Source organism: Colius striatus, chromosome 6 (genome assembly GCF_028858725.1).
Source record: "Colius striatus isolate bColStr4 chromosome 6, bColStr4.1.hap1, whole genome shotgun sequence".
NCBI classification, from domain to species: domain Eukaryota; kingdom Metazoa; phylum Chordata; class Aves; order Coliiformes; family Coliidae; genus Colius; species Colius striatus.
The window spans coordinates 27474333-27489140 of record NC_084764.1 but is presented as its reverse complement, the minus strand read 5'-3'; the positions used below and the strand labels follow the sequence as shown (position 1 = coordinate 27489140).

Sequence of the window (14808 nt, the reverse complement as noted above, 5' to 3'; positions counted from 1 at the left end):
CCTGGTTGTAAAAACTACACACTGATTGAGCTCAAAAATGAAGGATATTTTCATGACTTTTTTTTCATTTTATGGGCAGTTCATTCTGCATTAGAAAGTTAAACCACCTGTGCTGGATGAGTTCTTTAAAAATTATTCAGTAATGCAGTAGTCAGAATGTACAATAGACTCCCTTTCATATGCAAGGTGAAGATGCTTCATGATCTCCATGCTAAACTGACTTCTTCAGTTATTCTTCAATAATGCCTTTTTTCTTCAGATGTACTCAGAAGGAAGTGATGTTGTACCTCAGAGTAATGAAACAGCTCTTCAGTATTTCAAGAAAGCTGCTGATATGGTATGATTGTCTGTAAGCTAGAAATAAAGCATATGCCCTAAAAAGTTGATTAGCTTGGAAATACTACAAATGCTTCTTTTTGTGCACTTCCATGTGCACACACCTCCTCCCAATATCTGTCCCAGATTAGCCCATAAGTAAACCCTGCTTGTGTGATGCCTTCAGTTCTTGTCATGGTATTCTGTGTGGCTGTGCGCAGCACGAGCCTAACTCTTAGGAATGCTGGCATCAGTACCGTCCATCTAAATAGCCTGCAATTCTGTTAAGTGTTAATTTTCATGAATCCAAGGTTGTTTTCTCCCAGAAATTTGCAGTGCACTGATACTATGTTATTTTGGTTCTGTTTGGTCAGTGAATAGATAATTGTTTGGGGTTTATACCTCTCATCTCACTGGAATGGGGTTTTTTTGCTTTTAATCCCTTATGTCTGAGCTATTCTGTACGGTAACATTGGTACAGTTAAAGCATGAGTAGTCCTCCAAGAAAGACATTTAGCATGTGAAACACAGTAGATGGAGTTTTAAGATAGCAGTTGTTATGGTTCTTGCATTTGTAATTACATTGCTGTTCTACACCTCTCTCCTAGAGTCAGGATCTCTCAATTGGTAGTTTCCTATATTCACTGAAGGTTTCTAATCATAGAATCACAGAATGGTAGGGGTTGGAAAGGACCTGTAGAGATCTAGTCCAACCCCCCTGCAGAAGCAGGTCTACCTAGATCAGGTCACACAGGAATGCATCCAGGCAGGTTTTGAAGACCTCCAGAGAAGGAGACTCCACACCCTCTCTGGGCAGCCTGTGCCAGGGCTCCCTCACCTGAACAGTAAACAAGTTTTTCCTTATGTTTAAATGGAACTTTTTTTGTTCCAGCTTCTTTCCATTACCCCTTGTCCTGTCACTAGATACAAGAGAAAAAGTGATGCCCCAATGTCCTGACACCCACCATTTAGATATTTGTAAATATTCAAGAGATCCCCCTGCAGTCTCCTTTTCTCCAGACTAACCAGGCCCAGTTCCAACAGCCTTTCCTCACCAGGGCAGAGTAGAGGGGGAGCAGAATCTCCCTTGACCTGCTGGCCATGCTCTCCTTGATGCATCTTAGGGTGCCATCGGCGTTCTTGGCCATGAGGGCACATTGCTGGCTCATGTATTGTCAACCAGAACACCCAGGTCTCTCCCTGCAGAGAGAGCTGCTCTCCAGCCGGTCCATCCCCAGCCTGTGCATGGGCTTGTGTAGTGTGCCCCATTCCCTGTCCTGGCATTGAAGGAATGCCATAGTGCATACTTTTTCAGGGCCAGTGTTTGGTAATGCAGCCCATGGGACAGCCACCAATTTGCCCTTACAATAAGACAGATTCTCAGTGTTCCTGTAGTTGTTTTGAGAGCTTCTGTAGCATCCAAAACATCTGAAACATGGAAAAAAAATATGATCAAGCTATTAATACCCAACCTTTCTATGGGTATGGGTCCTACATCTCACAACATTTTGAAACTCCACAGACTGTCATACCTAGTATGGAAAACTTCTTTTTCCTGTTAATCACCTGTGTAATTACTGAATAAAAGTTACAAAGACACTATTTTCTCCATAAATAACTATTGCTTACTAAGAGCAAAGTTACAAAGCAAATCTATCTTGAGCATTGTTTTAGGAATGTCAAAGACGTACCAAATTTGAAAGACGTAGCTGTAGGTTTTGCCTTTCTTTGCAGAAGTGTGGTTTTTTTTCCTGTGTTTTCAGGGTAATCCAGTTGGACAGAGTGGATTAGGAATGGCTTACCTCTATGGAAGAGGAGTTCCGGTGGTAAGCTTTTGGCAATCTTCTTTCTAATCATAGGTGACTGTGTAACTTTTACTGACAACAGGCCATTTCTCTGGAGGGAAATTCTGTAGAAGACTTAGTTGTGAAGATTTCTTCATGAGGAAATCTGTAATATAAAAATAAAGGCTATGGAATTAGGAGCTATGAAACATGCCGAGTTCCCTCAAATAAGTTTGAAAATGTTGCTTATTAGAAATGCATAGCAGTGTCAACTTTAGCAGGAGTTTTGAACTTGACTAATTTTTTTGTGAAATAAAACAAATCTGAACTGTCCCCATTTTTGTGCTTCTTGTGAGAGTGCAGGAGCACTTTGAAACTTTTAATTAGTTCATTTGCCTTGTTGTTCTGACAAGGTTACTTGTCAAATGTTATATATTTAGCTATGCAAACATATATTCAAAAGTTGAATTAACCCAAAATTGAGGAAATATGTTAAAGAATTGTTCTAGAAACAGAACAAGCAAAGCATCAGTTCTGTTAAGCATAACTTTTCATAGCCATGCTGTATGTGGATGCCAGCTTTGAGGTACCTGCAAACTTAAGACATGTTAATGTTATTGTAGGCTATTTCATTTTCTTGTTTCCGAATTTTGACCAAAGTATATTTTTGCACTAGAACACCTCACTGTAATACAGATCTGTCCTTACATTTACACAGGCACACACATATTTTCTTCTTTACTTAAACTGTGATGTGTTGCAAGGCTCTAATGACTGAACCAAATCTTCCTGCAGAACTATGAGCTAGCACTGAAGTATTTCCAGAAGGCTGCAGAACAAGGATGGGTTGATGGACAACTTCAACTAGGGTCCATGTATTACAGTAAGTGGCGTGTTAGTGATTTCCCAGGTCTGAGCATCTGCCATTTCAGTAACTGGTCACTAGGTGGCGATAGAAGTGCATGTGTTTACTGCGTGTAGCGTGGTCTTCTCTATTCTGTTTATTCCTAACACTTTCACTACATTTTTCTTTAATAATTTTAGGAAGTAAGTACACACTGTATTTGAAACAACTCTGCTTTACAAGAAGCGTGAATAGCAATGACTTATTCTTTCTTTTAGATGGCATTGGAGTCAAGAGAGACTATAAACAAGCTTTGAAGTATTTTAACTTGGCCTCCCAGGGTGGCCACATTCTGGCTTTTTATAATCTGGCTCAAATGCATGCTACTGGCACTGGAGTGATGCGATCCTGTCATACTGCTGTCGAGGTAAAGTCATCTATTTATAAAGGTCAAATAATACTGGTTTGCAAAAGGTTGGATATAACTACGTCAGCTTATGTAGGAAATTTGTCTTAGGTAAAATCCACTGGTGACTACAGAGTCAAGGCTATCAAAAGAAAAAGTGATTTGTTGTCAAATTCCTTTGCATTCTGTGAGAAAAATCTTAAATTTTTTTGTTGATAGCGCAAATTTGCTTCTGCTTTATTAACTCTGAAGAAAATCAAAAGAATGTAATACAAAGCAAACACTGGTAGTTTATAAGTACTGCATTCTTCATTTAGATATAAGTTTAAGCGTATCAAAAAAGCTCATATGAAGAGTAATTCTGCATAGGCATCTGAATCTTGGCATGTACTTATTTAGTAACGTGTGTCTTAAAGTAAGCCTGTGAGTCTAGAAAGTTTTTCCTGTGAAATGTAAACATTTTGAACAAGCACTTGAATGTTAAAGGTTTTACTTCTTGCAAAACCTAAATTTCTGAAGTTCCTGACAACCAGTTTTCTCCCTCCATCCCCTTTGTCTTTTTTTTCTCAACAGTTGTTTAAGAATGTATGTGAACGGGGGCGTTGGTCTGAAAGATTGATGACTGCCTACAACAGCTATAAAGATGGTCATTCGAATTCTGCTGTGGTTCAATATCTTCTTCTGGCAGAACAAGGCTATGAAGTTGCACAAAGCAATGCTGCTTTCATACTTGATCAGAGTAAGGACCTGAAAAGGGGTTGTTTTGAGTTGGCCTGCAGTAGCCAAATTAATAGAACACTAGAATGCTTGAAGGTGTAATTGTATAGCTCTTGTTCAGTTAGAACTTCAGTGAGACTCTTGTCCTCTTTCCTGTTCTTCACAGTGGAAAGTACTCAGTTTTAGTTTTCACTAGCTAGGGATAGCTTTCTGGCCTAAACGTTAGAATACACAAATTTTGTCTTACAGGATTTAAAAATGAGATTGGGAGAGAATGCTTTAGAAACCTGCACAGTGATGAAAATTCTGGACTTCCTAAGAGTAGCCTTAAATTTTATTTTTAAATCTGTGAAGTAAGAATTGTGTTAGCTTTATTTTTTGACTTTTACTATGCGTACAAGCTTCACTTTCCTTGTTTTCTTCATCTTGTAATATCTTAGTGGGTTTTTTTTCTTTCCCCAGATTTTTTTTTTTTTGTAACTTCAATTATACTACTCTTAAAGCAGGGATGAAGAGCTGGACAGTTGTTTCTGTTACATTTGAAAAAACTTGTCCCAGGTCTTCTACTGCCACTGGGGAGGTAAAACTGGGGTTCTTAGAGTTGGAGTCATAGCAAAACAATGGAAGTACAAGTGACAGATCTTTTAGAAACTACAAAACCTAGTATTTTAAACTTTCTAGATCTCAAATTGAGAAATCTAGGTTTCATTATCAGCTTTAGAACTTTGTCTCTCAATTAAAAACAAATCAGTTATTAGTGGCTGATAGGCTAATCTAACATCTTCATTTCCAGTTAATGTTTTTCAAAGTGCCTTAGTACCTCATCTTATAAGTTACAGAAATGACAGTCTTGACTGTAAGTACATTATTGCAAAGAAATAGCACTTTTCCCTGGGTTAAAATCCTGATTGTCATTACTCAAATATATCTGCATCTCAACTGGAGATGAATTTAAAACTACTTTATACCCTTTATACAGAAAAACTGTATGTCAACTGTGAGATAGTATAACTGAAGCTATACTTACAGTAGTGGTGGAAAAAGTTTTAAATCCTTTGAACTGTCTGAGCTCTGATACTTATCAACCTTCACTTTATGACACGGACAAGTAACTTCTATTCTGAAGTAGCTGTAGCACTGCTGGATAAAATATGCAGTCTCTGGCTGGTTGAAGAGTTTAAGGCTTTGTTTTACTTGATTAGTCTTGTTTTTCAGATGGTTAAACTAAAATAGCTTCTACTTTAACTTGTATTTGAGAGCATTTTTGTCAGAGCCCAAATTGTGTGCTCTTAAGACTTGAGTCTCCTGGGATTCCTCAAGTATGCTTGATAATCAACTAGAGCAGGAATGGGAGACACTTCGTAAGCAATATTTTAGGGTGAAGTAATACAGTTTGTTCCTAGCTCTTATGTGGGCAGATATATGAAAAGACCCTATAATTTAAAGGGTTTTGTATAAGTTTCATGTGGATTGAATCTTATTTGTGCAATAAAATGGATTACTTCCAGTTTTTCATTCACTTCAGCACACTGAATATAAGCATGGGGGCTTTTTTGTGGTATTATGTGCATATTCTGTACACCTATTTAACTGAATTACTTTCTTCTCTAGAGGAAGCTAGCATTATAGGAGAAAATGAAACCTATCCTCGAGCTTTGCTTCACTGGAGTAGAGCAGCTTCTCAAGGTATGTCTGAATCTCACAATTCCAATTAGTTTATTTTCAGTAGAGCTATTAATGTTTGATTTTGTGTGTTTTTTATGAAACAGGGAAGGAAGGAAAACTTAACTCCTTCTGTTCAACATTAGTTATAGTCCACATAGGGTAGCTGCTGTTCCTTGTTCCACTGTCATTACAATATGCATGCAGTTCTGAGACATCCTGAAATACTGAAGAGAACTAAAACAGATGTGTGATGTGTTTATTTTCCCATTCCATATGGAACTATAGAACAGTGTTAAACCACATAACGAATGTTTGTAGTAACTTCTTTAAAAAATAGATCTACTTGGGAAAGTAGATACAAAGTACCCTTTAGGATTATGGTACTCGTCGTTACGTATAAGAAATGCGATTTTCTATTCAAAGCAGGCAGAGCTCAGTAATGAAGAATGCAGTCTTTATATCCAGCCACTTCAAGTTTCAACTTTGGTGTTTGTGATTCTATCCTAAAATAAGCAAAACTATACTTAGATCATGAATTGTCTTGGTGTGAGGTCTCTAACTTTCATACAGATACATCTACATTAACGTCCAGCTACTAGATTTTTACTTAAGAGCAAATATGTCAGGCAAATGGAGCCTAAGAGTTTTGTCTAAAAATCTTCAGGCCTACTTGGCTTTTAGCAGACACAAGTTGAGAGGATGTAATGGTTGAGTGTATTCAGTTGCCAAATAACGATGAGAAACTTTTGTTTTTCACCATCTCTGTTTTAAAAACAAAGCTGAAGCCCTTAATGACAAATGAAAACAAATAACAAATTAAAAGCTTTCCTGTAATAAATGATTATGAACAATATGATACAGCTTTTCAACTGATGCCACTAAATAGTAATAAAAATGTTGGCAGGACTACTGGGAAAATGACTTTCCTGAAATTAGAAATTGGTTATGTGTTAGCTAAACAGAATTTACAAAAAAAGTGAAAACCAAACCCCAAAGAAACCCCACCAGTAAAACCAAAACAAACAAATGAAACCTCACACCAAACAAACAAAAAAACTGTTATATCAGAAAGGGCAAAAAGAGAAACAATTTTCTCAAACTGTGGAAAGTAATACTAAAGCCCTTATTTCATCTTCATGTGAAACTAAAAGGCTTTCTTTGCCTAGTTACTTTATCTGATTGTTGTTTCATGATTTATAGGTTATACTGTTGCAAGGATTAAACTTGGAGATTATCATTTTTATGGTTTGGGTACTGATGTTGATTATGAAACTGCATTTATTCACTATCGACTGGCATCAGAGCAACAGCACAGCGCCCAAGCAATGTTTAATCTGGGCTACATGCATGAGAAGGGATTGGGTATCAAGCAGGTGAGTAAGCTTTAGGCTGATTTTCTGCTTCGTTGCAGTACCTGTACTAATATTAGATTAAGTCCATAACCACTGCTGGGCTTCAGGTACTATGTAACCACTACACAGGAATTAGCATGTCTCCCAGTACATTCTGCAGTGGCACATGGATAAGTATATCCACCTTGCACTTACATATGTGAAGAAATGAGGCATAATAGGTAAAAAACTATTCCCCCAAAATTGTGGAGATGGGCACAAAGACTGCCATACATTTTAGTAATGCTTTCAAGTCTGAAGCTTAACAGAATGAAAGCAAGTCCATTCCAGGGTCAGACTATTTTAGCATAAGTTCTGTGCGCCTTCAGGTAACACACCATAAGCACCAACAGCAATGTGATTATTAGTTATATGTTTTCAAATTAAGCTAGGCTGCAATTTACTTTACAAACTACATTGCCTAAAAGGCATCAGTATGTTGTTTCTCTCTTTAAGTCTGTGGTATGTTGATGTCCCTAAAATTTAGAGAATCCAAAGCAACGTGTTCTTGTATATGTCAAAATGATGAAATTAGTAATTGTATACTAACTCTGAGCAGTTTACCTCAATGTAGGAGTAATTCATGCAATTAATGTATTAATTTAGTAATATTTTCTGGGTTAGCTGAAACTGTAAGAAATGGTTTTATTTTCCTTAGCTTCATGAGCTTCAATGTTTGATTTGCATCTTTTAATTATACTGTAGACCAGATTTTTGCTTCTTTTCCCTTAGATTCTTGGCAAAAGATCAGAACAGTAAAAGGCGGGTCCTAAGTCAATATTGTTACTTTGGCAGAAGCGTGTAATCACTTTTTGACAACTGCTTACTGACTTAAATGTAAAAGTGACAATACAATACACAAACATCTAAAGCTTATCTTCAATTTTCATTTTAGCACTGTTTTCTCTTTAACTGAGTGCTCTTAACTAGTTAACTTCTGAAAATGAGCCTGCAGCTAAAAGGAACAGTGGGAAAGTTGGGAAGTTTTTACTTTTTTTAAAAAATACTTTCAGACATGGGGGTTTTAAAATTTCTTTTGCTTCTGCCTTGAAAACAACCCAGTTTAGAACAGGGAATAATTTTGAAAATGTTATTATATCAGGTTCAGCATAACTCTATGAATTTGAGAAAAATGAGTCCTAATGCTATCATTTGCACTGAGTATTCTCCAACCTGAAGCAGAGATGACTACACGTAAATAGCTGAAATGAGTACCCAGGGGCTCACACAATGAGCACACTCAGCCTTGCTTTGTGCAGATGAGTAATACTTCCCTCATACAGATCCACTATGGAAGGAAGAGTTGAACTGCAAGGGAGATGGAGACAGTTCATATAGATACAGTAAAGCAGCATTGAAAATGTCTAAGCAAGCAGATTCCGTATATGAAACCAGACTTACAAATTCTGAATACATAATGTCTTATATACAAGGCATATATTATACATAATGTAAAATTTTACAACTGTAAGAAGAGAGGATGGAGGTTTAGGACTGATGAGGTAAGACGAAAATGGCACCTGGCTAGGATATTCTGAAAAAGGCTAAGACTGAGTTTTGGATGAAGCAAAACAATATTCAGCTGTCGCAGAATGGAAACTGCTATAATTTTGAGCATCTTTGTAAATGAAAATCCTGCTTCATGGTATAGCAGGTGATATCTACCATGAAAGAATGCTCTTCCACTAGAGGCCTGTGGAAGGGACATGTAAAATGTTCTAGTGCTGTAGTATCTAACAATTTGAGGCTTTAGTCTTCTGAAGAAAGGGATATGTACTTTTACTCTCTCTCTACCCAAGTCATTAAGATTACAAGCACCAGAAAGCTAGGGAGAGCACTCTAAGGAGGAGGTCTCCACAGCTTCAATTCAGGTCACTGTTGTTATAGATAATCCTGAATAAATTACGATGACTGTAAAGGGATTCTACAATAGATTGTAGATAAAGCTGTACATTTTACGGTTAATTTCTCAAGTTCTTCAAAATTGAGCTTTGTGTTTTCCTAACTTTAGGATATTCATCTTGCAAAACGATTCTATGACATGGCAGCTGAAGCAAGCCCAGATGCTCAGGTTCCAGTCTTCCTAGCACTTTGCAAGCTTAGAGTGATTTATTCATTGCAGTATGTACGAGAAATCAACGTAAGTAATGCGGAACTAAGAGGAAGACAGCAAATGTGTTTTCCATTTTAAGAAGAAGCTTGAATTGTAATCTTAACTAGAAGTCTTATTTGAGCCTTCTGAAAACTTAGGATAAATGTGTTTGGTTGTATATTAAGAAAGTTACTGAAGCTGTCATGCCTATTTCTTATTTGTACAGTGGTGTGAAGCTGAGAAGTGCACAGACAGTGCTCTTCTGTGCTGTTCTTCCCTAGAAGACAGTTCGCTTAGCCCATTTTTCACTGTTCTTATCTGTGACTGTACCACATAAGTGTCCACATTGTACCACATAAAGCTTCATGTTCTGCCATTCATGGGAGTCTACTGATGGCTGGACTTACCAGTTCACTGCCTCTGTTTATGCAGTACTTGCTTCTCTTTCTTTAAGACAACTAGTATGTTTGCATACTCATTCTGATTTAAATTTGGGACTGGAGCATCTTTCTTATGAGGAAAGGCTTCTGAAGCTGGGGCTGTTAGATAAGAGGAGACTGGGACTGGGGGAGGAATCTCTTTAATATTTACAGTTATCTAAATAGTGGATGTCAGGAGATTGAAGCATCACTTTTTTCTGTTGTACCCAGTGACAGGACAAGGGGTAATGGAAAAAAGCTGTAACAAAGTTCCATTTAAACAGAAAGGAAAAGTATTTCACTGTGAGGGTGAGGGAGCCCTAGCACAGGCTGCCCAGGGTGTTTGTGAAGTCTCTCTCTGGAGATCTTCAAGACCTGCCTGGATACATTCCTATGCAACCTGATCAAGGTGAACCTGCTTTAGCAGAGGGATTGGACTAGGTGATCTCTAAAAGTCCCTTCTAACTCCTACCATTCTATGATTCTGTAATTTATAAACTGTGAACTTTAATACTCTGTGGGTGTAAGTCGCAAAGCTACATATCAAGAATGTTAATTTAGTTCCGGAAAATAAGAATGTCACTGATGTGATACTGTTTTTTCAGAGAGGAAAAAAGCTACAGATGTTTGAAAACTGGTATTTATACATGAAAACTGTTACAAGTCAAATTTAAAACCAAATTAACTTCCCATTTTTGCTTGCTGACATGATGATGTGAACTTCTTGTTTCATAGATAAGGGAGATATTCTCTCATATTGACATGGACCAGCTGCTGGGGCCTGAGTGGGACCTTTACCTTATGACCATCATCGCCTTGCTTCTGGGAACAATAATAGCTTATAGACAAAGGCAACATCAGGCAATTCCCAGACCAGCAGGACTGCGGCCAGCTGTGCCTCAACAAGAACAACCACCAGAGCATCAACCACCACAATAGCAACAAGAGCCTCAGTGAAAGAACTGGATTTTTCTTCCTAAAGGAACAATTTTCAATGTGATTTAGGACTTTGGATCAACGGTCCCTCCCCCAAAAAGAGGCGCAAAGATGTTTAAAAAAAAAAAAGTCTGAAAGCTGCTTAGAATGATGCCTTTTTCAGGGATAAGAAAATTATTTTGAAACTGATTTGAATGTTATTTCAGTGCCAATGGAATAACACTATGGCTTTTTTCATGGAAACACAAGAGTGCTACTACAAAAATGTTGCCTGCTTTATCTAGTTCCTCTTTATTCAGAGTCCTTTTCATCTCCTAGAGAGAGCAGAAGGCTAGCATTGGAAGGTTTTTGCCTGCCTGATAGCAGTTGCCCTATGTAAAAGTAATAACTATAATAATTTCGAGGCTAATTTAAGTCCAAGAAGCTGAACTATATTCAAACTCTAAAAAGACTAGAGCTGTATGAACTTGTATTCTCATCTGCATCCCAAGTATTTCTACAATCCTTATTTTGGTATTTCTTACACTTGGTCTTTTATGCTGTCTTGGATGGTTTAATATGGATTATTTATAAACTCTGTAAAACTAAGTCAGCAAACATGACACCCTCCGTTTGTGCTTTCTTGTTTTGACTGTTTTTCTCCTTTACCCTTAGACTAGACAATTCTCAGCAGACAATGTGTAGCCCAGGTTGATTGGCACAGACTTGATCTGAAAATCTCCTCAGTTTAAAACTATTCATACAGTGCCCACATCTCACATCCTTTTAAAACTTGTTTGGAGCCTGTGTACTTTAAAATACTTCATGCAATACTTTTGAAACAAATTGGTTACGTTCCTAAATTATTTAAACTTCTGAGTCTAGATTGCAGAAAGCAACAGTATTATTGCAGACACTGAAGAAGGGACAGAGACAGAAACCTCAGTGAGCTAGCCTGCTTTTTTTTTAATTTAAAGATGCAAGATCTGTATTTAGTTTTCAACAATCCTGTAAGTGATCAGCACTGCAAGAAGGAAATATGTGTGGTTTCTCATGCATGCATCTGTTTAACACATCTACACAAAGGGGCCCCAAAGATATATTCTCTCTACAAAAGTAGAGACATGGGCTTATTCCAGTGATGCTACTCCAAAGTTTGGCTGACTGAAAAAATTTATGTTAAGATTACAACAGTGATCTGATTGTCAACAAACTCTCTTCAAACTGGCATACATGAGAGCATCAAAATAACATCTCTTGCTGTGCTATCTTCAAGATCCCTTGTAACAAGGAAATCCAAAGGGAAAGAAGACTAACGGTTTATGGCTTCTTGATACCACCAGGTCAGTGCAGACGCCTTCTAATGAGTGTAAAGAACACGACCTGTGGACTGATGCTTTTAGACTGCAAGAGTAATCTTCACATAGTAATGATTTTCATTGAACTATAATTTCAGGGGTTAGGGGTGGGAGGCAGCAGGGGAGTAACTTAGAGGTAAGAAATGCCAAAGTTTCTGTTTACCAGTGGCAGTTAAATGTTTGTTTCTGTACTACCATTAAACACTCTGAATATACATCTTACAGCTGAATGAAATCTAAATGAGAAGGCTTTAGCTGCTTTATGACAAAGCTGTTATGTTTAAAGAGTTAAGGACTTCCTTTCATGCAAATATTTTTTCAGTGAATTGGCAGCAACATATCAATATGCTTTATTTAGAATTGAGATTTTGGTATGGTTTCGTACTTAGTCCATTTTTAAGAAGATCATTGCACAATATAGCTATATTTTGAGAAAGAAGGTAAGCAATCCGTTCTTGTAAACTGGAATGTCATGGATGACTAGTATTAAAATATAGGGAGAATTCGGTACTTCAGAATGCTGTTTGTGTGAAGACAAGTCTTTCATTTTAGTTTGGAAGGTTGCAGCATGTGATAGAAGAATGTCTTGTTCAGTCTTAATCATCATTAGCAGACGGAACAGTATTGAACTTAAATGTGGTGTCTAAAATGTACAGCACTCCCCAGCTGCATTTCTAAGATAGCTGCATTTCTGTGACTTCTGAACACTCCCTCTGAAGTATTTTTACCTCTGTCACTTAAAACTCTTTTTAGCTTGGCATGAATAAATTAAAAATTACATGGAAAATGTTTTTCAGTTAAATACCATTGGTTCACTGGTATTGGTCTCTTAGGATGTTAAACAATTTTGTTACTGCGTTATTAAAATCTTTCGGTTGTTTGATCTACTAGAACTAACTTCTAAAAGCTCTGTCCTGTTTGCATGAGACTCTCTCAGCGTTGCTGCTAAGTGACTGTCTTATAGCTGACTTTCAGAGAACCTGTTGCATTTTTACATCCAAGAAATCAGCAGAAGAAAATGAAGATCAGCAAGTTATTTTACTTTAAAGAACTGCTTTTTGAAGAAGCAATAAGGAAGTTTTCTCCTGCTTTCTTCCTTTCCACCAAATTACTGCCACTTTCAGATGACATTCATTTGAATGGAGTGGTAGTAGTAAAAAGGTACTTAAGTAATGAAGAGTTAACTCAGGGATTAAAGAAATGAGTAAGTTTTCTAAATCAGTTGTCTACAACATGACTTAAGTTTTTGTGACAATCCCTTGCTACTCTGTTCTCAAACTTGCATTTTGAGGGAAGTATATTAACTCTTACTAGGAATATGTTTCTTGGGCTCTCAGTTTATCAAGCAGCTTTTTTCTTAAAGGAGCTGGATTGCTCAGTTTACTGCAGTGAAGTACTATTCCCTTTTGGTAGCACGCAGGTTGTCTTACAATTTATATGTAGGAGTGTTTTAGAGAGGAAACTTAATTTAAGAGAAGCTTTTTTAGGTATGTTCAGCATGCTTTGAATGGAAAAATCGTATTTTTTTGTATGGCCTATGTAGTAACATAGGCCAAAGCCTGCCTATGTGACCTTCCTGGACAGATGCTCTTCTCTCACTGCATGGAGAATAAAACTACAGTGCAGTAACTGTTGTCAGTGAGAGTTTTATATGTTGGAAAACTGTGGAAAGATGCAGGGGAAAACATTGTTTGGCATCTCAAATTATTAACCAGACACGTTAGCTGTTCTTGCTGGTTGAAAGAAATGCTGAACTCTTGAGAAAACAGGATTCTAATTCATCACTCTAGTGAACCTTATCTCAAAGCTGTCTGTTGAAATAATTTTCCTTGCTTTATATTGTCCATCATGGGACAATTTAATAGAAGATAAGGCCTTTGATGCAAACATCCCAATGGGACTTTTATGAGACAATTTTAGCCACATTATAGTCATCTTCCATAAGTCAGCTGCTCTTTTTAAAGTTTAAAAAAAAACCAACCTATTAAATGGGGTTTTATTTGAAAGGAATATTAAAACATGGTTTGTGAAAGGACTTCTAAGACTATGCATTATCTAGTTTCCCCCTCTTATGCGCTAGTTTTGGCCTATAGAAGGGGATCATACTCACCTTTGTGAGTTACTTCCTTTTTAGATAGGCAACAATGAACTGAAATTCTATTTTTGTTTCAGAGAATATTAAACTGAAAAGATTTAGTTTGATTTGGACTACTGCAAATGCATATGGCAAATAGGGACTGTTGGGGGGAACCTTTGTTTTTATCAGCTGTAGTTCTTTAAAGGGTCTTGTAGGAGTTTTGTAAATTTATTTTGTATTTAAAATCAGTGTAAAGGCTGGTCAAATGTAATATAATTGTATAAACAAATTCTGTTAATAGAAAGATGTACAGATTCATTTTGTACTGTATCTTTAATCTTGTGAAATAAAGATACCACCTGTGTGGTTACCCTCAGTGTCCACAGTGGTTATGATAAAAGCGAATGTCAATTGTTAGTTGTATACACTGATGTATGCCACTGCTAAATGTATTCTGTCCTACAAGGACATGCACATTTGTTTCACTCGTATTCTTCTTCAGAAAATAAATCTCATAACATGGCAGAGCCATAGAAAGGGGAATAGAAAATGTATGTGTTGTACCTTCAGCTGCACTAGAAACTTGTCCTCTGTGTGTGACCCTTTCTTCAGTGTATTCAGCATCAAGAATAGTAGCCAGTAACTTCTGCATTACTATTGTATTTTCTTAATGCTAATACAGGGATATAACAGTGACTAGAAACAGATAATGGGATAGGGTCTACTCCAGACTGATGTGTATGCTTGTTTTTCAGGTCTTTCTACCCATTCACCCCTTCTGACTCCACCTGTTGAACCCAAGCCGTCCCTCATAACATAGTACGT

At 37.1% G+C, this 14808-nt stretch overlaps 1 protein-coding gene across 1 annotated transcript in view; it reads left to right on the top strand.

The window, feature by feature from the left end:
* SEL1L (SEL1L adaptor subunit of SYVN1 ubiquitin ligase) overlaps window positions 1–14364 on the top strand; it is a 36155-nt gene extending 21791 nt beyond the window's left edge. Inside the window, exons 13-21 of the mRNA XM_061997930.1 lie at window positions 260–337; window positions 2079–2141; window positions 2895–2982; window positions 3222–3370; window positions 3923–4088; window positions 5678–5752; window positions 6932–7104; window positions 9134–9262; window positions 10369–14364. Coding sequence (XP_061853914.1) covers window positions 260–337; window positions 2079–2141; window positions 2895–2982; window positions 3222–3370; window positions 3923–4088; window positions 5678–5752; window positions 6932–7104; window positions 9134–9262; window positions 10369–10572 — 1125 coding nt within the window. The 3' untranslated portion in view covers window positions 10573–14364. The remainder of the gene's footprint in view (window positions 1–259; window positions 338–2078; window positions 2142–2894; window positions 2983–3221; window positions 3371–3922; window positions 4089–5677; window positions 5753–6931; window positions 7105–9133; window positions 9263–10368) is intronic.
* Window positions 14365–14808: the final 444 nt, after the last annotated feature.